This window comes from Callithrix jacchus, chromosome 21 (genome assembly GCF_049354715.1).
Source record: "Callithrix jacchus isolate 240 chromosome 21, calJac240_pri, whole genome shotgun sequence".
Classification (NCBI taxonomy): domain Eukaryota; kingdom Metazoa; phylum Chordata; class Mammalia; order Primates; family Cebidae; genus Callithrix; species Callithrix jacchus.
In genome coordinates this window covers 51,540,464-51,567,840 of record NC_133522.1, presented here as the reverse complement: position 1 = coordinate 51,567,840, position 27,377 = coordinate 51,540,464, and the positions used below count along the sequence as shown (strand labels likewise).

Here is a 27,377-nt window from a genome sequence, read left to right as displayed (position 1 = left end):
AGACGCAGCCCTTCCTGCTCTGAGACGGGTCTGGGGTCCCCGGAGCCGGCCACAGCCAGGCAGGTGGGCCCAGGGCAAGGCCCTCCCAGGTGTGCAGCCTCTGGAGCCCCGACTCTTGGGAGGCAGAGACCCTTGGGTTCGGCTGGGCGACCTCCGTGGTCTGGGGCTCCAGGCTGCGGCCACTTCCCTCCCCATACACAGGACCCCAAAAGCATCAGGATCTGAGGGTTGTTTCCGAGCTGGGGGAGGAGCTGGTGCCCTCTGCCCTCAGTACAGCAGGCTGAGGGCTCAGTGAATGCTGGGGTGAGGAGGGTGCAGGAGGTCAGCCAGGCCAGCAGCCTCTGCACCCCAGGGTCAGAACCCGGGTCTGAGCCAGTCTGAGGCGGCCCTGCAGTGATTGGAGGCCTGGGGTTGGCAGAGCAGGGCGGTGGGCTCTGGAGGTGGTGGTGGGAGTTGGAGCAGGCAGCCTGGCTTTGGGACCCCAGACCCAAGGTCACAGCAACCTGCAGCCTGCTGGGTCCTGATGCAGGAGCCATCCTCAGCCTTGCTGCTGGGGGCTCTGGGAGGGAGGCTGGGGATGCGCAGGGTGGGGTCCATGCGAGGTGTGGGACACGTTTCCAGAGTCCCTGGTCCCCCAGCCTCCTCCCTGCCCACCGACACTCACTTCCCACAATGGATGTCCCGGGACCCTGAGGCTGGCCAGACTCCCACAGCACCGTGGAGGGACGGTCAGGGGCGCCCTCTGCTGCCCACAGCTGCCAGTGCAGGACAGTCCCCGGGGGCCCAGAGCCAGTCACTGTCCCCTCTCCGTGGCCTCCCTGCTGGCCCCACGTGCCTGGGAGACTCAGGTGAGGCTTCGCTGGGGTCGCTGGGTTTGCCACCCCTCTCTGTCCTTACCCTGTCCAAGGTCACTGAGGGGGTTAGTGGGACAGGGAGGCCCCGAGGCCTGCTGGGACTGGGTTGGTGCTGGAGCCTGGCCCTGAGGCTGTGGATGCACGGGCGTCCCGAGAGGTGAGAGGAGCCCTAGGCTGGGGCCACAGCCCAGCTGGGAAGCATCAGGACCTCCATGGTGTTCGTTTTCAGCGAGACGCGGTTCCTGCCGGGGCCCCCTGCAGAGGTTGGCCCCAGCGGGCCCCCGGCCAGGCTCTGCCTGGCATCTCCCCAGGTCTCCAGAGAATCTGCTTCCCCTGACAGTGGGAACGATCTCACCTCCTCTTCGCAGAGGCGGGAATGGTGCGGGCCTGTCTTATGTTATTCTCACACCTCTTTCCTCTCTGTTATCTTTCTGACCTTTCCTGGCCTTGACGTTTTTGAGAGGTTTAGGCCACGTATTCTGTCAAATGCATCTCGAGTTGGGTTTGCTGGGCCGTTTCTCATCCCCGGGTCCGGGCTGTGTGTTCCGGCAGGAATTCCACAGCAGTGCTTGCAGCCCTCGGGGATGCAGTCCAGGCTGCTGCTAACTGAAGCTTCTATTTCGGGCAGCTTGAACCTGTGATCCAGGTGGCCGTCCTCAAGCTTTGGGCCCCAGCAAACTACGCTGAATCCTCCCTTCTGAATCACAGTTTCAGATTGACAGCGCTCTCTGTCATCCGCCTACTTCATTATTAATCCGTTGCTTTCCATCTGTCTGTCACCCCTCTGTGTACAGGGGCTGCCGTGGTGAAATACCATCCCGTGGGTGGCTTGCAGAACACAAACGAACCTTTCCATAGTTCTGGAAGCCAGAAGTTCAAGGTCAACGTGCTGTCGGGTTGGTTTCTGGTGAGGCCTCCTGCCCTGGCTTGTGTACGGCCGCCTTCTAGTCTTCACGTGACTTCTTCTGTGTCCACTTGCAGAGGGAGAACAGCCTCTTCTGTGTCCACTTGCAGAGGGAGAACAGCCTCTTCTGTGTCCACATGCAGAGGGAGAACAGCCTGTGTCTTCTGTGTCCACTTGCAGAGGGAGAACAGCCTCTTCTGTGTCCACATGCAGAGGGAGAACAGCCTGTGTCTTCTGTGTCCACTTGCAGAGGGAGAACAGCCTCTGTCTTCTGTGTCCACTTGCAGAGGGAGAACAGCCTCTGTCTTCTGTGTCCACTTGCAGAGGGAGAACAGCCTCTGTCTTCTGTGTCCACTTGCAGCGGGAGAACAGCCTGTGTCTTCTGTGTCCACTTGCAGAGGGAGAACAGCCTGTGTCTTCTGTGTCCACTTGCAGAGGGAGAACAGCCTCTGCCTTCTGTGTCCACTTGCAGAGGGAGAACAGTGTGTCTTCTGCGTCCACTTGCAGAGGGAGAACAGCCTGTGTCTTCTGTGTCCACTTGCAGAGGGAGAACAGCCTGTGTCTTCTGTGTCCACTTGCAGAGGGAGAACAGCCTGTGTCTTCTGTGTCCACTTGCAGAGGGAGAACAGCCTGTGTCTTCTGTGTCCACTTGCAGAGGGAGAACAGCCTGTGTCTTCTGTGTCCACTTGCAGAGGGAGAACAGCCTGTGTCTTCTGTGTCCACTTGCAGAGGGAGAACAGCCTCTTCTGTGTCCACTTGCAGAGGGAGAACAGCCTGTGTCTTCTGTGTCCACTTGCAGAGGGAGAACAACCTCAGTCTTCTGTGTCCACTTGCAGAGGGAGAACAACCTCTTCTGCGTCCACTTGCAGAGGGAGAACAGCCTGTGTCTTCTGTGTCCACTTGCAGAGGGAGAACAGCCTGTGTCTTCTGTGTCCACTTGCAGAGGGAGAACAACCTCAGTCTTCTGTGTCCACTTGCAGAGGGAGAACAACCTCTTCTGTGTCCACTTGCAGAGGGAGAACAGCCTCTTCTATGTCCACTTGCAGAGGGAGAACAACCTCAGTCTTCTGTGTCCACTTGCAGAGGGAGAACAACCTCTTCTGTGTCCACTTGCAGAGGGAGAACAGCCTCTTCTGTGTCCACTTGCAGAGGGAGAACAGCCTGTGTCTTCTGTGTCCACTTGCAGAGGGAGAACAGCCTGTGTCTTCTGTGTCCACTTGCAGAGGGAGAACAACCTCTTCTGTGTCCACTTGCAGAGGGAGAACAGCCTCTTCTGTGTCCACTTGCAGAGGGAGAACAGCCTGTGTCTTCTGTGTCCACTTGCAGAGGGAGAACAGCCTCTTCTGTGTCCACTTGCAGAGGGAGAACAGCCTCTTCTGTGTCCACTTGCAGAGGGAGAACAGCCTGTGTCTTCTGTGTCCACTTGCAGAGGGAGAACAGCCTGTGTCTTCTGTGTCCACTTGCAGAGGGAGAACAGCCTGTGTCTTCTGTGTCCACTTGCAGAGGGAGAACAGCCTGTGTCTTCTGTGTCCACTTGCAGAGGGAGAACAGCCTCTTCTGTGTCCACTTGCAGAGGGAGAACAGCCTGTGTCTTCTGTGTCCACTTGCAGAGGGAGAACAGCCTCTTCTGTGTCCACTTGCAGAGGGAGAACAGCCTGTGTCTTCTGTGTCCACTTGCAGAGGGAGAACAACCTCAGTCTTCTGTGTCCACTTGCAGAGGGAGAACAGCCTCTTCTGCGTCCACTTGCAGAGGGAGAACAGCCTGTGTCTTCTGTGTCCACTTGCAGAGGGAGGACAGCCTGTGTCTTCTGTGTCCACTTGCAGAGGGAGAACAGCCTGTGCCTTCTGTGTCCACTTGCAGAGGGAGAACAGCCTGTGTCTTCTGTGTCCACTTGCAGAGGGAGAACAGCCTGTGTCTTCTGTGTCCACTTGCAGAGGGAGAACAGCCTGTGTCTTCTGTGTCCACTTGCAGAGGGAGAACAGTGTGTCTTCTGTGTCCACTTGCAGAGGGAGAACAGCCTCTGTCTTTGCCTCCTCTTAGAAGGACCCCAGTCCTGTCAGGTTAGGGCTCCACCCTTATGACCCCGTTTAGCCCTAATTACCTCGGTACAGGTCCCATCTCCACACCTACTCACAGTAGGCCTAAGGGCTTCGACATACAAGCGTGGGAGGCACACAGTCAGTCCAGAACACACTGACCCATGTGCACCTGTGTGTCTGCTCCGCTACCTTCCCGCCACTAACGCCTTTCAGACAGCAGAGACCCGGCTCCTGCCAGCCACAGTGTAATTGACTATCTGCTGCATCCTGGAATCCACAGAAAGCAGTTTCAGGGTTGCTAATCCCTACCTGTGTGAAAAGCAAACCTACTGTCTAGAGCGTATTTATTTATATTGTTAAATTATATAATTATTATATATGAATATATACTTTTATAATTATAATATTATAGTATTTGCTTATAATTTTGAGGGATCCTTGGCCTATGAGTATGTGGTAAAAATACTTTGTTCAATCTCTCTCTTTTTTTTTGAGACAGAGCCTCGCTCTGTTGCCCAGGCTGGAGTGCAGTGGTGCGATCTCAGCTCACCGCAACCTCTGCCTCCCGGGTTCAAGTGATTCTCCTGCCTCAGTCTCCCAAGTAGCTGGGATTATAGCCACCCGCCACCACGTCTGGCTAATTTCTGTATTTTTAGTAGAGACAGGGTTTTACCATGTTAGTAGCCAGGATGGTCTTAAACTCCTGACCTCAGGTGATCTGCCCACCTTGGCCTCCCAAAGTGCTGGAATTATAGGTGTGAGCCACTGTGCCCAGCCTGTTAAAAAATGTCTTGCCCTCCCCTTCCCTGGCATCCACTATGCTTATATTCTCCATTTGAAATGAAATGAGGTGTCGATTCCATTTTCATTCCCCAGCCTCACTGACTTCAGTGATTACGGTTTTGGAGGAGGTGACATGTGCTGAAGTGTGGAGCCACAGAGGATGTGCTCACATGTGGTCACTCCCATCTCCCCGTCCTTTCTGCCCGGCTCCCACCACCTCCTGGAGGCAGCCAGGCACTGTCAATTCGCATTTAGCTTTTCTGTGCTTATTTTCTTATTTCTCTCTGTGCCCCGGATGGCACTACGATCTTCTGCACGTTGATTTTTCCCCTTAACAGCGTACATTGAAGTGTCTCCGTCTCGGGCCATAGAGGATGTCCCATTCTCTGTGCAGCTGCATTAGGGGACTCTGAGCAAGGACCTTGGTTTAGCCAACACACTTCTATATAGGAGCACTTAATTTTTTCCAATATTTTGCAACCACAAATTATGCTGCATCAAATGACCTCGTGCCTACAAATCTTCATATTGTTGGAGTTTTTGTTCAGCATGAATTCGTAGCGTGGAGCTGCTGGGTCACAAGGCGGTTGGTCACACATGGAGTTTCATCAGATGAATCCACGTGGCTGTGCCTGCTCGGAGTCATCAGCCACACAAGAGGCCACAGCCTCGGCAACAGCCACGCAAGAGGCCACAGCCTCAGCAACACGTAACTGTAGCAACATGTTACTGTTTAAAATTTCTGCCATTCCGAGAGATGGGAGAGGACATCCCAGTGTAGTTCTGATTTTTATTTCTCATTCTGAATGAAGTTGAACAACTTTTCACATCTTTAAAGATCATTTATATATTTTGGGAGAAAAGATCTGTTCATGTCTTTTGCCCATTTTTCTATTGAGTTTTTGGTCTTTCCCCCTCGAATATTGAATTCTTTTCATATAAGGAGTATTCGGTGTTTACCTGTGACGCGGGCGGCACACACCTCCTCCCAGTCTCTCAATTTCCTTTGTCTTTGTGGGGTTCTGGGACGTGCAGAATGCTATTATTTTCATGGAGTCAAACTAGTGTTTTGATTTGATTCCTAGAAAAATCTTTCCTTACCCAGGGTGTGGAGGAATTCACCCGCATTGTCTGCCAACACTTCTTTCATTTCTCAGGTTCAGGGCCCGAATCCAGTGGGGATATTCTCGTGTATGGTGCGAGGGGTGTGCGGGGAAACTCCACGTGTGCTTCTCCTCTGCCCTCAGGCCACAACAACTGTCCAGCACTGCCTGCCCAGAGCTAGTTTCACCTACAGGGTGAGGGCTCAGTCCCCAGGACACTCCCTCCTTCCTGCCAGTTGCAAGTGTGCACCTCTGGAACTTCTGACCAACCAGCTTCAAGGTGGAGTTTGATTAATTGGCTGCAGTGGCTCAGAAGTCAGGGAAACCCTTGTTTACATGACCAGTTTACTATCACGGATACTGCCAAGGATACGGACGAAGAGATGTGGTGGGGAGGTCTGTGGGAGGGGCCTGCAGCTCCGGTGTCCTCCCTGGGCACCAGCCTCCGGGAACCTCCATGTGTTCTGCTCCAAAAGCTCACTGAACCCTGTTCTCCTGGTGGATTTTCATGGAAGCTTCATGACGTCAGCATTCCTTCCCCCAGGGTCTAGGGTAGGACCCTTTCAGGGGTGGGTCTTTTTTTTTTTTTTTTCAGACAGAGTCCCGGACTGTTGCCAGGCACCAGGCTGGAGTGCAGTTGCACGATCTCAGCTCACTGCAACCTCCACCTCCCGGCTTCAAGCAGTTCTTCTGCCTCAGCCTCCCAAGTAGCTGGGACTACAGGCGCTCACAACCACACCCAGCTAATTTTTGTATTTTTAGTAGAGATGGGGTTTCACCACGTTGGCCAGGATGGTCTCGATCTCTTGACCTGGTGAGCTGCCCGTCTCGGCCTCCCAAAGTGCTGGGATTACAGGCTTGAGCCACCGCGCCCGGCCGGGGAGGGTCTTAAGACCCACAGTCAGCAAGGTGGGGACATCAGAGTGAAAGAAGGACAGGAGAAGGTGAGAGGCCTCCCTTGTGGCCCAATGCACCCAGTTTGTGACAAAAGACTAATGAGGGGTAAGGGAATTATGAGCCAGGAACCCTGGATGAAAACCCATTTATATACATGATAGAACCAATGTGTACCATTCACATGTATGATAACACTGACATATACCATTTACATGTCTCATAACACCAGTACATACCATTCACATGTATCAGAACACCAACATATACCATTCACATGCATAACACCGATACGTACCATTCACATGATCATAACACCGATACGTACCATTCACATGATCATAACACTGATACGTACCATTCACATGTCTCATAACATTGATATGTAGCATTCACATGATCATAACACCGATACGTACCATTCACATGTCTCATAACACTGATACGTACCATTCACATGATCATAACACCGATACATACCATTCACATGTCTCATAACATTGATATGTACCATTCACATGATCATAACACCGATACGTACCATTCACATGTCTCATAACACTGATACGTACCATTCACATGATCATAACACCGATACGTACCATTCACATGATCATAACACCGATACGTACCATTCACATGATCATAACACCGATACGTACCATTCACATGATCATAACACCGATACGTACCATTCACATGTCTCATAACACCGATACGTACCATTCACATGATCATAACACCGATATGTACCATTCACATGATCATAACACCGATACGTACCATTCACATGTCTCATAACACCGATACGTACCATTCACATGATCATAACACCGATACGTACCATTCACATGTCTCATAACACCGATACGTACCATTCACATGATCATAACACCGATACGTACCATTCACATGTCTCATAACACCGATACGTACCATTCACGTGCATAACACCGATACGTACCATTCACATGATCATAACACCGATATGTACCAATCACATGTCTCATAACATTGATATGTACCATTCACATGTCTCATAACACCGATACGTACCATTCACATGTCTCATAACACCGATACGTACCATTCACATGATCATAACACCGATACGTACCATTCACATGATCATAACACCGATACGTACCATTCACATGATCATAACACGGATACGTACCATTCACATGATCATAACACCGATACGTACCATTCACATGATCATAACACCGATCCGTACCATTCACATGTCTCATAACACCGATACGTACCATTCACATGTCTCATAACACCGATATGTACCATTCACATGATCATAACACCGATACGTACCATTCACATGATCATAACACCGATATGTACCATTCACATGATCATAACACTGATACGTACCAATCACATGTCTCATAACACTGATACGTACCAATCACATGTCTCATAACACCGATATATACCAATCTAATGCCACAGTGTGGGACTCATTTTAACTTTTTCCTGCTAGCTACTGAGTTGCCCCAGCACCATTTGTTAAAAAGTCCAACTTTGCTCTAATGATTTGAGATGCCATCTATAAGGAAGTACCCACAACTGGGTGAGTTATTTTAATTGGCTCACAGTATGCAGCCTCTGCAGGAAGCAGAGCAGTTTCTGCTTCTGGGAGGCTTCAGGAGATTTACAGTCACAGCGGGGGGCGCGGGAAGAGAGCCAGGCACAGCTTACACGGCTGGAGCAGGAGTGGGGAGTAGAAGAGGCACCATGCTTTTAAACAACCAGATCTCAGGATACTCACTCTCTCACTGTCATGAGAACAGCACTGAGGGGAGGGTGCTGACCCATTCATGGGAACACCCCCATGATCCAGTCACCCCCACCTCCAACACTGGGATTACAATGTGAGATGAGATTTGGTGGGGACACAGATCCGAACCATGTCATTCTGCCCCTGGCCCCCCAAATCTCACGTCCTTCTTACACTGCAAAGTACAATCATCCCTTCTCAACAGTCCCCCAAGTGCTGACTCATTCCAGCATTAACGCAAAAGTCCCAGGTCTTATCTGAGACAGCCCTTCCATCTATGGAAATTCTCATTAGTGGGCCGCTTGATACGGTTTGGAGGTTTTGTCCCCTCCAACTGTCGGGTTAAACGTGTTTCCCAGTGTTGGGGGTGGGGTCTTGGGGGAGGCATTGGGTCACAGGGCGGATGTCTCATGAATGGCCCTAGCGCCATCCTCCTGGTGATGAGCCCAGTCTCGCTCAGTTAGTTCCCGGGAGAGCTGGCTGTTTAGAGGAGCCTGGCTCCTCCGCCCTCTCTGTCCCTTGCTCCGGGTCTTGCCATGGGAGGTGCCTGCTTCCGTGGTCATGGTCCGCAGTGACTGTGGCTTCCCGAGGCCTCCCCAGAAGCAGATGCTGGAGCTGAGCGTGTGTGGCCTGCAGAGCCATGAGCCAAGTCAACCGCCCAGTCCCAGGCGTTCCTTTAGAGCCACATAAACAGCGCGGTGCTCCAAGGCAGCAGCCGCTCTGTCACCCCCACGACACGGACCTCCTTGCTGCCTGCTCCGTTTTTTCACCCAGCACATTTGGGTGTGTTTGTGGCGTCATTCCTCTGCCCAACCACCGCAGTATTTAAGGGCTTGTGATTAAATCGCGCCCACCTGGATAAGCCAGGTTACCTCTTTAAGGTCAGCTGAGTAGAAACCTTAACTCATCTGCAACGTGAATCCCCCTTGCTATGGAACACGCCGTATTCGTGGGTTCTGGGGATTAGGACTTGAACGTCTTTTGGGGGCCACCATTCTGCCTTCCACATGGATCAAATCAGACAAAAAGCATCCAAGCTGTTCAGGACAAGGCAGTCACCAAGCTGTGAGAGCCACACAGAGCAGGCGGCAAGGGGAGAATCCGCTTCTACTCAAGCAGACGTGGGAGATTCACAGAAAGAGGCCATTGGATCAGGTCACGGACGACGCCTCAGTAAACCCTAAAGGGTCCGTGTCACGGAGATTATGAATTTGAACTATGATGAAAAACATCTGGAAATGGATATTAAAAGGATACCTAAGAGAAGCTCGTGTGTTTGAACATTTATTAACATTTTACTAGGTAACGTGGCTAAGTCGAACTCCTGAGGGAAATGAAAATACGATTTAGAATGAGTGACAGTGAAAATACCATATGTGGAAAGTCACAGGACACAGGTAAGGGTACCTAGAAATACACAGAGTCATAAATACCTTCTCCAGCAGGCTGGGCACGGGGGCTCCCGCTTGTCATCCTGGCACTATGGGAGGCCGGGGTGGGAGGAGCACTTGAACCTAGGAACTGCAGACCAATTTGGGCTCCCTGCCTCTAATAAATGAAAAAGCAAAGTAGCCGGGCATGGTGGCGTGTGCTTGAGGTCCCAGCCACTTAGGAGGCCGAGGTGAGAAGGTCGCTTGAGTCTAGGAGTCTGACAGTTCAGTCTGACAGCACCACAGAGACAAGCCTGGGGACAGAGCAAGACCTTGGGGGGAGAAAGAAAGAAAGGAAGAAAGAAAGAAAAAGACAGAAGTCAAGTGAGAATAGAACGAAGTCTCAAAATCAAGTCATTGAAAAAGAAAGCAACGTAGCGAAATAATCCCAAATTAATAAGAAAAAGGAAATGACAAAGATCCTGGCAGAAATCAGTGAGATAGAGAATAAGCCAAGGACAATGTTCTGATAATATTGAGCGAAAAAGAGGAAAATGTAAATAAAAATAGAGACAAAAGGGAGAACGGCAGACAGAGGGATGAAAGAAACACACTGAGCAGCTGTGGCCAACAATTCCGAATTCCAAGATCATTTCAAGGAAAAACGAAACACGAGAACTGACAGCAGAAGAAAAGGGGGAACGGAAGAGGTCGGCGCGTCCCTCCCGGGGCTTCCCAGGCAGACTGTCCCAAAGTCCAGGAACGGTTCCAGCTTAACTCAAACTGAAGAACGCAGAGAAGGGGCAAAAGGCTGGTATAAGCCGGATTCCAAAACCAGCCAAACATCCGGCCTTTTGCCGACCCAGCTGCCGGGAAGGGCCGGACCAAGCCGAGGGCGGGCTGCTTATTCTCTGTGCCCAGTAGCACGAGATGCAGATGAACCGGGAGAGAAGTTTTATTTCGGTGACCGGTTACAGGGAGAGGGCCTGGAAATTATCACCAGACCAACTCAAACTTACGTTTTCCAGAGCTCACATAGCTTCTAAGCTGTGTGTCTGTGAACACGTGTGCGTCCGTCTGAAGACGTGAGTGATTCACTTCTCACCGATCAGCGCGGTCTGAGTCCTGAGACCGTCCCCTGGAGCCTCGGTGAGCTGACTGAAGCTGAGTCCAACTGCCGGGTGCTGACCCTTATCCATCTCCTGCCACGTCATGGAAGGTTGGGGTATGTCTTCAGTCTCCAATAAAGCTGGTTTGTGGGGGCCTGGGAGTTTCTTCAGATCCTCAGTAAAACTTGTTCAATCCTAAGTGAGTCCTGTTAAGAATTTCTTCCTTATTTTGTCATCCTTCCAGGCCCAGAAAAGGCCCAGGCAAAGCTCCTGGTGGGCTTTTGTTGCAGTCCAGACTTTGCCTAAGGCACGGGCTCTTTCAGCTTTTAATATTTAATGTCACCACTTGTCAGCCTGGAAACTCCTGTGGCGGAGCCTGCGTTAGTGAGACCTGGCACAACACACTACACGGGCAGCAGCCCATGCAGGAAAATATCCTAAATAAAATGTTGGCTTGCCATGTCTTTAAAACTGCACATGATCGAGTAGTGCTTGTCTGTGTTCGAGGCACACACATTGTGAGCAGTTTCTGTTGTCTGTTCATTTCCCAGACTCAGCAGCCGAGGGACGCAGACGCTGCCCTTTTGACACAGCCCTGGGTACCCTGGGCTTAATGAGTGTCAAATTATTTTCCAATTACGGCAAGTATTACCGAAAGCCACTGGAGTCAGCCAATTCCTGCCTCATTCCTGACGGTTGCAGACCCCATGGCTGTCTTTGAGGAGGCAGGGGGCATATAGCCTGCTGTGTCCACAGGACACCGAGGTGCACGGATGTCTGCTGACTTGGGGACACTCATTGCAGGTGACAGGGTGTGACCCTGTGGCCCTGGGCCAGGCTAGAGACTTGGCCAGAGGCTTCCAGAAACTAACAGCCACATTTCCCATGCCCAGGATGCACCCCAACGGGGGCCGGGGTGCCCCACTGCCCCTTGTTGGAAGCTCGAATGTGTCCTCAGCCGGAGGCCCTGGCCATGTGGTTGTGGGTGCAGCCGTGCACACAGTGTGGAGGGGCAGTGGGAGCTGGGTTGCTGGAGACCCAGTCAGAAGGTGCAGGGTGGGGCGGCTCACACTCACTTGATTCCTTAGAACCGAGAATTGGCACTTTGTGGGGTCTTCCTCACAGGAGAGCCCAGTGTCCCGGTGAGGTCCACACAGGTGCTCAGTCCATGCCCTGTGAGCTGCCCTGAGTGACAGGATGCCTCCAGCTCTACTTTGGGGTCCCAGTCCCTGGCTCAGGCCCCCTCACGCCCGGCTAGGGCTCTGGATTCTGCTGTCTTCCGTCCTCCTGAGTCCTGAGGGGCTGAGAATTCTGCACAACCCCCACACTGCTATTCCAGCACCCCTGTCTCTCATCACCTGCTCTGGGCTCCCTTCCACCCCAGCTCTGGCTGCCCCTGCACCTCATTTGCTCCCCCCATCTAGTGTGCTTCCCCCACCTGAAGTGTTCCACCTGGAGTGCTCCCCAGCTCCAACTGGAGTTTTTGCCCCACTTGGAGTGCCCCCTACCTGAAGTCCCCCCCACCCGGAGTTCCCTCCCTCGAGTGCCCCCCACCTGGAGTGCCCCCCACACCTGGAGTGCTTCCTTGCCTGGAGTGCTCCCCGCCTGGAGTGCTCCCCTGCCTGGAGTGCCCACCGCCCCCCCCCCCGGAGTGCTCCACTGCCTGCTGTCCTTCCTCCAGATGAGTGCAGAGCTAACTCCTCACCTTCTTAGGTCCTGCTCAGCCTGTACCTTCCATGATCACCCCATTTTGATCTCTCTCTTCTCGTGGTGTCTGTCACTGTCAGTTGTACCCGTGCTGTTGACTGGCCATTCCCCATGACATGGATGCTGCTGAGAAAGGCCAGTGTCTCAGCCCCACCAGTGGGAACCTCAGCCCTAAGCCACCAGCATGTGTGCCCAGGGACCTTCTAGAAGGTCCCAAGAGCACCAGGACCCAGGTGTGGAGGTGTTGCCCTGAGCCTGCAGAGCTGGGACAGGAGCCTCCAGTCCTGCCCTCCCCAGCGCCTGGCTCCTCCTCCATCCCGGGCCTGGGCCCTTCGTGATCCATCACCTGCAGGCTCCCCCCATGCCCTGGTTCTGGGTCCTTCCTGATCAATCACCTGGGGGCTCCCCCTACACCCTGGGCTTGGGTTAGGGATTTGGAGTCAACCCAGGGCTTCAGGATTGAGCAGGGGCACAGCAAGGCTCCTTAAGGTGAGCACAGGCTGCCAAGTGAGCAGTGCAGACTATCCCCAAGGGGGTGCAGCATGGACAGGCTTTGGGGATCACCGGGCTCCATCCTGCAGAAGCACTGGGGGTCACTGGGCACGGTGGACAGGCTCCCTTCTGCAGAAGCGCTGTGGGTCACTGGGCACGGTGGATGGGCTCTACCCTGCAGAAGCACTGTGGGTCACCGGGCACGGTGGATGGGCTCCATCCTGCAGAGGCACTGGGGGTCACTGGGCACGGTGGATGGGCTCTACCCTGCAGAAGCGCTGTGGGTCACTGGGCACGGTGGACGGGCTCCCTTCTGCAGAAATGCTGGGGGTCACCGGGCACGGTGGATGGGCTCCATCCTGCAGAAGCACTGGGGGTCACTGGGCACGGTGGACGGGCTCCCTTCTGCAGAAGCGCTGTGGGTCACCGGGCACGGTGGATGGGCTCTACCCTGCAGAAGCACTGTGGGTCACCGGGCACGGTGGACGGGCTCCCTTTTGCAGAAGTGCTGGGGGTCACCAGGCATGGTGGCTGGGCTCCATCCTGCAGAAGCGCTGCAGGTCACGGGGCACGGTGGGCGGGCTCCCTTCTGCAGAAGTGCTGGGGTTCACTGGGCACGGTGGCCGGGCTCCATCCTGCAGAAGCACTGGGGGTCACCGGGCACAGTGGATGGGCTCCCTTCTGCAGAAGCGCTGCAGGTCACTGGGCATGGCCTCTGGCACCCACAAGGGCTACTAGGGAGTAAGTCTCATGAACTAGGCACTGGCATTTTGGTGCCTGGGCAAGAATGGCATTTTTGTGTTTGTCATTTTAAGTAGTTTTGCCAAAGTGCAAATAGAAGAGCTTATGTGTGTTGTGGAAGGGGAATGAGATCGAATTTGTGTGTGAGAAGCAGCCCAGGCTTCCCTGATAAGCACGTGGCTCAGGGCATTGTCCCCCCAGGGGCAGTGTGTGTGGGGACCTGGGCACACTGGGGACACAGAGACAAAGCAGAGCCGGCGAGGAGGGGCCACGACATTTATTGAACTCTGAGGCGCACAGAGGGATTCCCCAAGGGCCTCCCCAGCACGCGGCATCTCTTGAAGGCAGGGCCCCAGCAGGCCCTGCCCTCCACCCCACTCCTGGGGTCAGAGCCCCGACATCCTCCACCACCCTCCTCTCTGGGCACTCCCCAAGGGTGGCAGGAGAAGCAACCCCCAATTCCAGCATACAACCTGGGGCAGAAACTTTGGCCCAGACGACACGGGCTCTGAGGGGAAACCGAGTCGGCACGGCGGGGCTGTGGGAGAGGAGGGGTCTCAGGCAACAGTTCTGGATGGCAGAGGAGAATGGTGGACAGGGAGTGCTGTCGGGATGGCGACCCAGCTCCTACGACAGACAGCTACGCTGACACCAAGGAACAATATTTCTAAAATAATTAACACTGCATGCCGGTGAATGGGCAGGCTGGAGCGTCAGTCACGGGTAACACTGAAGGGGATCGTGGGGCCTGCAGCCTCCGTGGAGAGCGGCTGTGTGCGTGGGTGTTCATCCATGGCTGGTCCTTTCGCTGATGCAGAAAACCTCTCCACTGGTATCTGTGAGGCAGGGAAGGGAGCTGTACAGTGTGAGAGCCGGGCTTGGGCCCTGGCAGGGAGTGACGTGACGTGGCGGGAGGACGCTGGGTAGGATTAGAGCGCGCCCATCCCCGTGACCTCGGACGTCAGCCTAGAACAGACAAAGGCAGAAGAGGGACAGACGGTCACAACAAACACCCTCCTCAGTGGGCAGGCGTGAGGCCAGGCTGCGAGGCCTCTGTGCTCGCTGGGACAGGTGGTGGCTGTCGGCTCAGGAGGTCCTAAGCTGGAGACCGCAGCACACAGGCCTGTCACACGTCAGGACCCTGGGCCTCCACCCTGCCCGGGTCCCCCAGGCCTGTCACATGTCAGGAGGACCCCGGGCCTCTACCCTGCCTGGGTCCCCCCATGTCTGTTACCATGTCAAGCCACAGGGATGAAGAGAGGCCCAGACTGACTCTGAATTGTGGCACAAGCCCAGCGGGGTGCCCGTGGGTAAAGTCAGGGGTGTCCTCGTGCTCTCCAGGTGGGCTTTCACCCACTCACTGGGAGCGCGGGTGGCTGAAGGGGCACTGGGATAGGGTTCCAGGGCCAGCACAGGGCTGTGTCCACCCAGAGGTCCTGCCCCACCCCTCCCACCAGCCCAGCTAGGGGCTCTAGCAGGACACCCTTGGGGAGGGAAGAGGGGGTGTTGTTATGTCAGAGGCCGGCAGGGGCTGGTGGATGGCCTGCCTGGCAGGGTGGGGCACTGGTCCAGGCTGAGTGGGGCACAGTCACAGGGCCCCAGGTGGCTCCAGACCCTCCCATGTGCAGCAGGGACCCACGGACTGGTCCTGCCCATCCTTACACATTTCCATGAGGAAGAAAGAGGAGGCAAAATGGCAATGCCCCAAAACATTCCTCTTTCTGGAGAGCTCTGAGTGGACAAGTCAGGCCTTCCAGGATTTGCTGCCTCAAAGAGGCAGGTCTGGCTGCCTGTCTGGGGCCACGGGAGCACCTTCCTCTCTGACCTCCAGGGTCAGCACTGGAGACGCTTCAGGTGGGAGGTTGGAGAGTGAGGCGGAGGCTGGCGCCATCCCATCCAGTCCTTGCTTTCCGGCCCCGGCAGAGCAGGCAGAGGGGGAGGCAGAGTGTGGCGCCGACTCAGCCTCCTCCCACCCCCAACCATCCAGGCACCATAACTCCGCTGGCACGTCCCTGTCCCGACATCTCAGAGGCCCTTGGGGCTGCTCACCTGGCATTGATGAGATACTGGGCAAGGCTGATGTTGGCCGGGGTCCCTGTGATGGTGATCTGACGCTCTGAGGACCCTTCAGTGGCGTTGGCAATTTTGATCTGAGCTCCAGACATCTGTCGAATTTCATTGATTTTGGTCCCTTGGCGTCCAATTATGCAGCCTATTAGCTAGAAACAAGGACGGGGGCATTTTTTAGAGAAGAGCCTGAGCCAGCCTCTGGAGACTGTGGGCAGTGCACCCCGGGGGATCCAGGCGGACTGCCAGCCTTGGACTCTGCCCCAAGCTTTGAGCTCAATGCCCCAAGAGGCCCCGCACAGGCCACCTGCCTGAGGTCGGGCTAAGAGCACCTGTGCCTCTGCCGCCCCTCTCAGAGCCACCCTGCTCCCCACTCCTGTGGGAGGTCCACCAAGCCAAGAGGCCACAGTCACTCAGCCCGGGTGCTCCACACTGGTCCCCCCGGGGTCCAGGAGCGACCCACAGGCGGCAGCCAGGGGCCGAGTGGGGACGCTCTGGAGCCAGCACGGCCCAGGGGCATCTATGCCTTCCCAGCTGCATCCTCAGGGAGACCAGTTCTGTCCAGACAGGCAGCATCAAAAACGCTCAAGAAGAAATGTGTGCTTGAAGCCAGAGCAAAACTCACTGCTGCATAAAACCTAGTTTTTGGCTGAACTTAGATGAAACTCTGAGGCCCTTCAGGCACTTCCTTTCATTCCCATTTTGGGACCCCTGTTTAAAGTTAGAACACAGTGACTTCTGGCCAAGGGAGTCATCAAGAATGAGGGTGCTCCTTGAAGAAGCTGAGGGAGGAGGATGGGTGTGAGGGGAAGCCACAAGGGAGCTCAGGGACAACTCAGGCCCCCAGAGAGGACGGTGCAGGAGCCAGTGGGATCTCTCGATGCCCACAATCAGATGAAACGGAGACACTTCACGCACCCACAGGCCACTGATGAGAGCTCTGGAGCCTGGCCAGGAAAAAGAAGTAGCCAGACATGTGGCAAAGAGAGCCCCAGACTGGAGGGTGCCTGGCAAGGGGGGCCAGGAGGGCAGCCGGGCACAAGGATCCCAGATGGCCCTGAGGCAGATTCCCCTTCCACCTCCCATGAGGCTGCTGGGGTGTCAGATGGTGAAATGGAGTCTGTCCTCACACGGTGAGATGCTGGATAAGGGCTGGGCTGGGCTGTGCACCGTGTGCAGGAGGGACGTCCACTTCCAAGCATGAAGGGGCTCAGCCTGGGGGGTGAGCAGCAGCTCCATGGCGGCACACAGGTGCCCTGCCAGCCAGCCCCTGTCCCTGAAGAGACCTACAACATCTCAACCCTGCTCACCTTAGAGGCCATCTCTGCTGGTTACCTAGGTAATGACAGCCATCTCAGAACCCTCAGTCTTTGTAGACATCTAGAGACCCCCGCTCTAGAGAACCCAGAGCCGCTGGGAGTCCTGCGTCTCCTGCTGCATCTCTGGGCTCCACCCACCACTCAGGCTCCACCCACATTTCCCAAGGCCCCACCCACAGTCCAGCCTACTCATGCCTGTGTGTGGTTGTTGAGTGTACCCTTGGGGTCAGGAGGGTGGCTTCCTAACTGCCACATGGCCACATTCATCTGCTTGGCTGTATCCCCCTCTCTGGTGGCAGAGAGCTCTGGAGGGCTCATCTCTGATGGGGGCCAGCTAAGGTGGCCCCTGGAAGCAGGGACAGCAGCACAGACCCCATGATGAGGGGGAACGTGGCTGACTCAGCAGCTTGACCGCAGGTCCCTGTAAGATGCTGACATCAGGAGGGAGTGCTCCTAGGCTTTCATGCTGCCAGCTTCCTATACCCCTCCTTGGCCAGCATGCAGTCAGCTTGGCTTCATGGCATGTTCTGCACTGGAGTGCATGGCGCCTGCTGACGCACACAGCACTGAGAGCCTCGCCTCGTGCACAGGCACTGCTGGGTCTCTCCTTGAGGCTGGAGGAAGTATCTCCCTGCCCCTCCCACACAAGATGCCTACCCTCTTCTCTTAACCATCTGCTCCTGTCTTCTAACTGCCTCACTCCAGCTGTGTCCTGGCACACGTACCCCACCTGCCCTTACCCTGCCCTCTCCCTCTATTCCCTGTGACATGATGTCCAGAGCACCCCTCTCCCCAGGCTCTGGAGGGCGCTGCCTTTGCCATAGGCCTTTCCGCTCCTCTGCACACAGCTGTGGGGTCTGAGTGCTGATGGGACATTGTTGAGTCACCAGGGCATGCCTGCCTCACCACAGACGCCAAGGTGAACAGCACTGTGACTTCTGTACCGGTGCTCTCCACCGTGAGAAGGGAATGTGGGGAGGACAGACCTCCTTCACCTGCCCTGCACTGGGCTGGCTCACTCAGTGCTGGGGAGGATGCCTGCTAGGCTGAGCCCTGCAGCCCAAGGGTGCCTTCCACCTGGCCCCACCCGCACCTGCGAACCCTGCCAGCAGTTAGCAGGCTCCTCCCCACCCGCACCTGTGAACCCTGCCAGCAGTTAGCAGACTCCTCCCCACCTGCACCTGCCAGCAGTTAGCAGGCTCCTCCCCACCTGCACCTGCGAACCCTGCCAGCAGTTAGCAGACTCCTCCCCACCTGCACCTGCCAGCAGTTAGCAGACTCCTCCCCACCCGCACCTGTGAACCCTGCCAGCAGTTAGCAGGCTCCTCCCCACCCGCACCTGCGAACCCTGCCAGCAGTTAGCAGACTCCTCCCCACCTGCACCTGCCAGCAGTTAGCAGACTCCTCCCCACCCGCACCTGTGAACCCTGCCAGCAGTTAGCAGGCTCCTCCCCACCCGCACCTGCGAACCCTGCCAGCAGTTAGCAGACTCCTCCCCACCTGCACCTGCCAGCAGTTAGCAGACTCCTCCCCACCCGCACCTGTGAACCCTGCCAGCAGTTAGCAGGCTCCTCCCCACCCGCACCTGTGAACCCTGCCAGCAGTTAGCAGGCTCCTCCCCACCCGCACCTGTGAACCCTGCCAGCAGTTAGCAGGCTCCTCCCCACCCGCACCTGTGAACCCTGCCAGCAGTTAGCAGACTCCTCCCCACCTGCACCTGCCAGCAGTTAGCAGACTCCTCCCCACCCGCACCTGTGAACCCTGCCAGCAGTTAGCAGGCTCCTCCCCACCTGCACCTGCGAACCCTGCCAGCAGTTAGCAGACTCCTCCCCACCTGCACCTGCCAGCAGTTAGCAGACTCCTCCCCACCCGCACCTGTGAACCCTGCCAGCAGTTAGCAGGCTCCTCCCCACCTGCACCTGTGAACCCTGCCAGCAGTTAGCAGACTCCTCCCCACCTGCACCTGCCAGCAGTTAGCAGACTCCTCCCCACCCGCACCTGTGAACCCTGCCAGCAGTTAGCAGGCTCCTCCCCACCTGCACCTGCGAACCCTGCCAGCAGTTAGCAGACTCCTCCCCACCTGCACCTGCCAGCAGTTAGCAGACTCCTCCCCACCTGCACCTGTGAACCCTGCCAGCAGTTAGCAGGCTCCTCCCCACCCGCACCTGCGAACCCTGCCAGCAGTTAGCAGACTCCTCCCCACCTGCACCTGCCAGCAGTTAGCAGACTCCTCCCCACCCGCACCTGTGAACCCTGCCAGCAGTTAGCAGGCTCCTCCCCACCCGCACCTGCGAACCCTGCCAGCAGTTAGCAGGCTCCTCCCCACCCGCACCTGCGAACTCTGCCAGCAGTTAGCAGACTCCTCCCCACCTGCACCTGCCAGCAGTTAGCAGACTCCTCCCCACCCGCACCTGTGAACCCTGCCAGCAGTTAGCAGGCTCCTCCCCACCTGCACCTGCAAACCCTGCCAGCAGTTAGCAGGCTCCTCCCCACCCGCACCTGTGAACCCTGCCAGCAGTTAGCAGACTCCTCTCCTCCTCTCACCCTTGTGTGCCTCCATTGCAAGTTCAAAGAACAATAAAAATATTCTGAAATAATGTGGCCCCTCCTAATCAGATGTCAATGCCAAATCCCACTGGAACTGCAGCAGCACCTCCCATTGCAGCCTCTCCTCCTAGAGACCACTGTTGACACCTTACATTCCTTTCCCCAGCAGAAGGCCCAGCTGATTCTGCAGCTGACAACCAGGGAAGGGGCATGAGCCTTGGTGGGTGGGGTCCTGTTGCTCAGGGCAGAGTGAGGGTGACCACAGGCACCAGAACCTGCATGGCCAAGAGCAAGAACTGAAGTAGGCGGTGAGGGAGGCCCACAGTGATTGTCAGGGAGCCAAAGGCCTGGGGCCCCTGACTGGCCTGTGTCCCCAGGGGCCGTGCTGGGGAGCCTGTCTCGGGCATCCCTGTCACCACGAGGGGTCTTTCTGCAGGCAAGCTGAGGCAGCATGATCCGATTGTAACCAAGAGACAGCGTGGACGAGATGACAGGCAGTTCAGAACAAGCGCACACGTTTTATTTCTTCCTTTTCTCCAGGAAGGTAGCAGGCAGCCACCCAGTGAGGAACGTCAGCTTTGGTGCAGCCCAGATACATCCCCCCACGAAATCTGGGGCTGGCGGTGAAAGCCCTGACTGCCGTCAACAGCCCTTTCCATAAAGAAGCATGGAAGGCTGTGCCCAAAGGGACCGGGATAAGAGGAAGCTCCTTCCTCCTGAGAAGCAGGTCTCTTCCCTAGGAAGATCCCCAGGAGGAGGATGGCAAGTGGGTGGTGAAGAGCTGGGAAAACCAGCATCTGTTTGTGTGAAGGACACCCCAGGAAACAAGGTAACCAGCTCTCCAAAGATGCCTCATCCTCTTAAAGCTCATTTCCATCTTAAATGAGTGCTTGGATGAGGCACAAAGCTGGCGTTAGTGAACACTGACTCAGCAGGAAAGGGGAAGCCCCACGGGAAAAACCTGCTGGCTTTACTACCTGGAGGAGAAGATGCAGGAGGATGCCAGAAACCACATGCTCATGGGGCCCTTGCAGAGAGAAGGGGCTGGGGGCAAGAAGCAGAAGTCTCCTCCCTCCAACAGTGCAGGGACCACACCTGGGGAGATGGCTCTGGGCTGCTGCCTGTCAAGTTGGGCCAATCTCAGAAATCCTCGAGGATGCCGAAGGCTGGACCACAATGCTGCCTGGACTGTGAGTGTCCTGAGCTTTGAGCAGACATGGGGACTCTGTGCTGACCAGTGGCCAGGAAAGAAGGCCTAGAGTGCACACTGCCACAAGGGGCTCAAATGAAGACGGCTCTTTGGGGGGTCAATGGTGCCAGCCAGATGGCCTCATGGTCCTCTCCTCTGGCAACCTGCTGTCTTCAGCTTCCTTTTCTCCCATTCCATCGTCCACTTCCACACACAGGACTGGTGATCTCACTGAACGCACAGATCTGTGCTTCCTATTGTCAGCTTGCATGGAAGGAAGGAACAGGGCCTAGACTTCCTGCCCAGCAGGTGTAAGGGGCAGGACAGTGAAGGCTCCCAAGTCCACAGCTCTAGGGCAGAAAGGGACCCTGGACACTTGACCTGTGAGTGGGGCTGCCATCTCCACAGCCCACACAGGGACTCTGCTTGCTGCTATGGAAGCTATCCCTCAAGGACATGTGGCCATGCCCTACCTGGTCTCACAGTTTGGGGATAAATCAAGCATTCAGAGAATTGTCCTCCCTCTCCACAAGACCCATGCTTGCTCTGGGGAGGATTGAGTGTGCTGAGGGGAGCTCATAAAGCCATACCCTCAGGTACATTGAAGGCATGGACAGACTGAGGGGTGCTAGAAGGAATCTAGACAAGTCGGTGATATCCAACCAACATCAGGTGTTAGAGCCAACTCATGGAGAATCCCAAGTCTCCTGAGGGGTTAGGGCCCATGGAGCTGATACTGAGAGTGGGTCCCCTCTAGAGCATTCCTGGGTCACCGTGTTCTTCAAGGTTTGACCCTGTACCGGGGCAGTGCCTCCACAGCAACATGGGTTCCTGGTCCAACTCCCATCTAACTACGAATTAATATCTAAAGTCCCCTTTAGCCCATTGCTTATTCAGTATCTGAGGGATGTAAAAACACATAACCTTTTAGACAGTAAATCCACTTTAAGAAGGAAAGGAAGGGGAAAACAGATCAAACAGTGGGGTTGGGGTGGTGAAGGGATCACCCATGGGTCTGCCCAAGGACAGCAGAGCTGACAGCCACTTTTGCCTGATGTTTCCACCCAGGGACAGGGGTGCAGGGGCATACTCACATCATTGGGAATGGTGAGCTCGTGAGTGCTGGCCGGTGGGCTGGCATCCAGACCTGGGCATACCAAGGGGACACGGTTAGGCTGGCGGAAGGCTGCTAACAGTCACACTCCAGTGCCTGGCCCCCACTCTCCTGGGTCAGGTGAGACAGGGCTGTAAAGCTGGCTCAAGTGTGAGGGTCAGCACAGCCCAGAGGGCCAGGACCCCGTGAACTTTCAGTCCCAATCTCCTTGTTCCTAACTTCTCTCAAGAGAAGGAAAGAGAGACCCAAGCAGGAAATTTCATTTTTTCATTTTGCATGCACTCCCCTCTGACACCTTGCAAAGCCACCGTGATGGACTCCGGGTGGAAGGGTAGGGCACCCAGCATGTCTTAGGGCCTCTGCACAGCACCCAGGGCACAGGCCGTGCTGGTGACGCTGATGCTGAGTGCCCATTCTCCCTGGCACCCAGCATGTCTTAGAGCCTCTGCGCAGCACCCAGGGCACAGGCCGTGCTGGTGACACTGATGCTGAGTGCCCATTCTCCCTGGCACCCAGCATGTCTTAGAGCCTCTGCGCAGCACCCAGGGCACAGGCCGTGCTGGTGACACTGATGCTGAGTGCCCATTCTCCCTGGCACCCAGCATGTCTTAGGGCCTCTGCGCAGCACCCAGGGCACAGGTCGTGCTGGTGACGCTGATGCTGAGTGCCCATTCTCCCTGGCACCCAGCATGTCTTAGGGCCTCTGTGCAGCACCCAGGGCACAGGCCGTGCTGGTGATGCTGATGCTGAGTGCCCATTCTCCCTTAGTTGTCAGGACACCCCACAGGTTCTGAGGCCACGCTGCTCCACCCGACAGTGCCCCACCTCCCTGCCACACCACCTGCCCTGCTGCAGAGGACAGCAGATGGCAGAGCACACAGAGTTGCCTCTCATTCCGATTCTGATGTAACTCTGCCCATAGGCCACTGCCCACAGCCTGGCTCACACAGCTCAGGCCCACCAGGCAGTTCTTCCAATTTGGAGCAAGGAGAACCAATAGCATCACTGAGCAAAAATAAAGTGCTAGGCCCTGTGAAAAACTGCACATTTCTATACAGATATCTTTCTTTGTTGAAGAGTGATGACCTGGGTCTAATTTATCATTGAGCCTAAGTTTTCGTGTTTACAAATCTCCACTTGGTACCGTCAGATAAAAGATAACCTCTCAGAGTTCAAGTCCAAGACCTGTGCTTGCCTGGAGGCTGCAAGCCGTGTGAGTGTTGGCACAGAGGCCAGAGGCCTGCTTTGCTTAATGCTCAGCATTTCCATCTCCTGGACACATGGCGGCTCCGACCCACAGGTCTACTGTTGACACTGCTCTTCCCCTCGCAGGCCCCAAGTGGTTCCTGTGACTCGGATCCTGTAGCTCAGCCTGGACCTTGGAGACTCCGAGACCCACACCTCCTAACCACAGCCCTGGACGATGTACCTTCAGAATGTCCCAGACTGGGGAGCCTTCCTCCCACCCCCATGCTCCCCTCTTGCTGGTCCCTGCCTCTGCTGTGCCTAGGCTCAACAGACCAGCTGGGTCCCCAAAATGCACCTCAGATGGCTGTAGACACCCGATGTGCTCCTACTTCCTCACAGCGCCTCCAGTGCCCTCGAACTTGATGTTTAAGCCACAGAGGTCCTGCTTCTCCCCACTGCCTCTGCCCTGCCCCTGGCCCCTGCTAGCCACACCCTCCCTGGGCCCTGGGTGGGGCAGCCTGTCTACGATGCCACCTCTTGTCTCATCTTATGGCACTGGCACCCCCAACCAGAGGATCCTCTCACTGTGGCCAGCCAATCTCCCTGCTAGGGAGTGATCCCACAGGGCGGATGTGGTCCTGTGGGGCCGTCCAGCACAGGAGGGGATCAGTTAGTGCTGACTAAGCCAATTCACCTCCAACTGTCTGTTACTCTTCTTTTGCATATATAAGCCTAGAATTTGTTTTTTATATTCCTTTAATAAAGATACTTTCAAAGCAACATTTGGTTATTGAACTATCTATACATGGGTTCCTGGTCCAACTCTCATTCTGTAATGGTGACATTTAAAATGTCACTAAAAGATTTCCTTGGTCCTGCCTGAGTACTAGACAGAAATTCCTGAACAAAGCAGACTTAGATGAACAGACAGCAGTGAGCCACACCTGCTGAAGTTGGGATATTTTGATTGATGGGAGGAAAGTACAGGAAATCTTCCTAGGACAGCACTAAAGTTAAGCTAATAATATAAAGAAATGTCTGCATAACCAGGACATCCATCTCAGGACAGACTGGCCCAGGTATTCATCCATCTCAGGATGGCATGGCCCAGGTGTTCATCCATCTCAGGACAGACTGGCCCAGGTGTTCATCCATCTCAGGACGGCATGGTCCAGGTGTTCATCCATCTCAGGACAGCATGGCCCAGGTGTTCATCCATCTCAGGACAGACTGGCCCAGGTGTTCATCCAACTCAGGACGGCATGGTCCAGGTGTTCATCCATCTCAGGACGGCATGGCCCAGGTGTTCATCCATCTCAGGACAGACTGGCCCAGGTGTTCATCCATCTCAGCACAGACTTCCCATGTGTTCATCCATCTCAGGACAGACTGGCCCAGGTGTTCATCCATCTCAGGACGGCATGGCCCAGGTGTTCATCCATCTCAGGACGGCATGGCCCAGGTGTTCATCCATCTCAGGACAGACTGGCCCAGGTGTTCATCCATCTCAGGACGGCATGGTCCAGGTGTTCATCCATCTCAGGACAGCATGGCCCAGGTGTTTATCCATCTCAGGACGGCATGGCCCAGGTGTTCATCCATCTCAGGACGGCATGGCCCAGGTGTTCATCCATCTCAGCACAGACTTCCCAGGTGTTCATCCATCTCAGCACAGACTTCCCAGGTGTTCATCCATCTCAGGACGGCATGGCCCAGGTGTCCATCCATCTCAGGATGGCATGGCCCAGGTGTTCTCCATCTCAGCACAGACTTCCCACGTGTTCATCCATCTCAGGACGGCATGGCCCAGGTGTTTATCCATCTCAGGACGGCATGGCCCAGGTGTCCATCCATCTCAGGATGGCATGGCCCAGGTGTTCTCCATCTCAGCACAGACTTCCCAGGTGTTCATCCATCTCAGGACGGCATGGCCCAGGTGTCCATCCATCTCAGGATGGCATGGCCCAGGTGTTCTCCATCTCAGCACAGACTTCCCAGGTGTTCATCCATCTCAGGACGGCATGGCCCAGGTGTTCATCCATCTCAGGACGGCATGGCCCAGGTGTCCATCCATCTCAGGACGGCATGGCCCAGGTGTCCATCCATCTCAGGACGGCATGGCCCAGGTGTCCATCCATCTCAGGACGGCATGGCCCAGGTGTCCATCCATCTCAAGACGGCATGGCCCAGGTGTCCATCCATCTCAGGACGGCATGGACCAGGTGTCCATCCATCTCAGGATGGCATGGCCCTGGTGTCCATCCATCTCAGGACAGACTGGCCCAGGTGTCCATCCATCTCAGGACAGATTGGCCCAGGTGTCCATCCATCTCAGGACAGACTGGCTCAGGTGTCCATCCATCTCAGAACAGACTGGCCCAGGTGTTCATTTCAGGACAGACTGGCTCAGGTGTCCATCCATCTCAGGATGGCATGGCCTTCATCCATCTCAGGATAGACTGGCCCAGGTGTCCATCCATTTCAGTACAGCATGGCCCAGGTGTCCATCCATCTCAGGACAGACTGGCCCAGGTGTCCATCCATCTCAGGACAGACTGGCCCAGGTGTTCATCCATCTCAGGACAGACTGGCCCAGGTGTTCATCCATCTCAAGACAGACTGGCCCAGGTGTCCATTCATTTCAGTACGGCATGGCGCAGGTGTCCATCCATCTCAGGACAGACTGGCCCAGGTGTCCATCCATCTCAGGACAGATTGGCCCAGGTGTCCATCCATCTCAGGACAGACTGGCCCAGGTGTCCATTCATCTCAGAACAGACTGGCCCAGGTGTTCATCCATTTCAGGACAGCATGGCCCAGGTGTTCATCCATCTCAGGATGGCATGGCCTTCATCCATCTCAGGGCAGACTGGCCCAGGTGTCCATCCATCTCAGGACAGACTTCCCAGGTGTTCATCCACTTCAGGCCAGTGTGGCCGATGTGTCCATCTACTTAAGGGCAGCATAGCCCAGGGATCCATCCATCTCAGGACAGCATGGCCCAGATGAGTCTCTTTCTTATGAAGATGATGGCATCCCAGAAACCAGGGGTAAATGAGGGTGCCCCAAGCAGTAGCCCAAGCCCACAAGAGAAGTCTCCTGGCCCCAGCATTAGAGCAGCCACAAACCCCTCCCGTCGCTGCCCACTCAGTTTAACCTGCCGTGGCTGATAAGTGTGTGCAGCGCAGTTCACAGGGCCATGGGGAGAGGAGGGTCATCACAGGACACCTGTCTGGCCACCAGGAAGCCGCTGTGGCACCCGCCATGTGCACACAGAGCCACGAGGAGTGGTGGGTGTGTGGTATCTTCCTCATGGGCACCTAGGAACCCACTAAGCCCCAGACAAACAACTGTGTCTGTTTCATGGCCTTGGTCACTGAATCTACAAATCTACGTGCTACCCCACAGTGTCCGAGGAACAAGCATTTCACTCCAGATCAGAAGTCCAGCTCAGACTGATCTTCCTCCTTACAGGTTTGCTCGTAGTCCTAGGAAACCCTTTTCCAAAGTACGCCACGGTGAGGCCTCCATTTCCTGCTCCTGCAAGGCCGTGGTGCCCTGCCCTGAGCACCTCAGGCCCCACCATCCAGCCACAGTGGCAGTGTGGCGCCACCCACGCCCTCGGCAGCACCTGAGGCTGGTCCACAGCCCTCATGGAAGCTGTGAGCTGCTGCAGCAGGCCCCACACCCACTCCCACTGGGCTCTGCTCTGCAGCCCTGGCCTGCTCTCCTGGCATGTGGCTTTGTGTTACCTGACGACTGGCCCATCAGATTTTGAGCTTCTTCGGAGGAGTGTAAAGGCAGCTTTTCTCCTGGAGAGCAAAGAAGAGACAGGTTTAATGTTTTGCCCTCAAGGAGATAAGCAGTGTCCCTTCAACTAGGGAAGCTCAAAATATGACTGGCGCATGCACCGGGGCCTCTCCAGCCATGGCCACAGGCACGCAAGGGGGACAGGGGCTCAGCCACAGGCACGCCACGTCTCTGAGGGGAGGGAGGCCCAGCTGCCAGGCACGCCTGGGGGAGCGGGGGCTTGCCACGGTTGGCCACCTTTGACGGCCTCGTGACGGCGACTGGGTTGGGGCTGACTCGGCCACTGCTCTCCTGGGGCAGGGCTGGGTGCCACCCCGGGACGTACAGTGGCTTCCTGCCGAAGAGCATCCA

The 27,377-nt window shown here is 55.7% G+C and overlaps 1 protein-coding gene across 28 annotated transcripts in view; it reads right to left on the bottom strand.

Annotated features, from left to right (window-relative positions):
• Positions 1 to 14,054: 14,054 nt before the first annotated feature.
• Positions 14,055 to 27,377, bottom strand: part of PCBP3 (poly(rC) binding protein 3) — a 286,279-nt gene continuing 272,956 nt past the window's right edge. For 14 of the 28 annotated variants that reach the window (XM_078358645.1, XM_078358651.1, XM_078358646.1 and 11 more), the window contains 4 exons: positions 26,969 to 27,028; positions 22,009 to 22,061; positions 15,842 to 16,011; positions 14,055 to 14,758 (listed from right to left, as the gene is read on the bottom strand). In XM_078358645.1, coding sequence (XP_078214771.1) covers positions 14,722 to 14,758; positions 15,842 to 16,011; positions 22,009 to 22,061; positions 26,969 to 27,028 — 320 coding nt within the window. In that variant the 3' untranslated portion in view covers positions 14,055 to 14,721. Of the gene's footprint in view, positions 14,759 to 15,841; positions 16,012 to 20,223; positions 21,179 to 22,008; positions 22,062 to 26,968; positions 27,029 to 27,377 lie in introns of those variants that run through there. The other 14 variants (XR_013530629.1, XR_013530630.1, XR_013530631.1 and 11 more) reach the window with 5 other exon arrangements.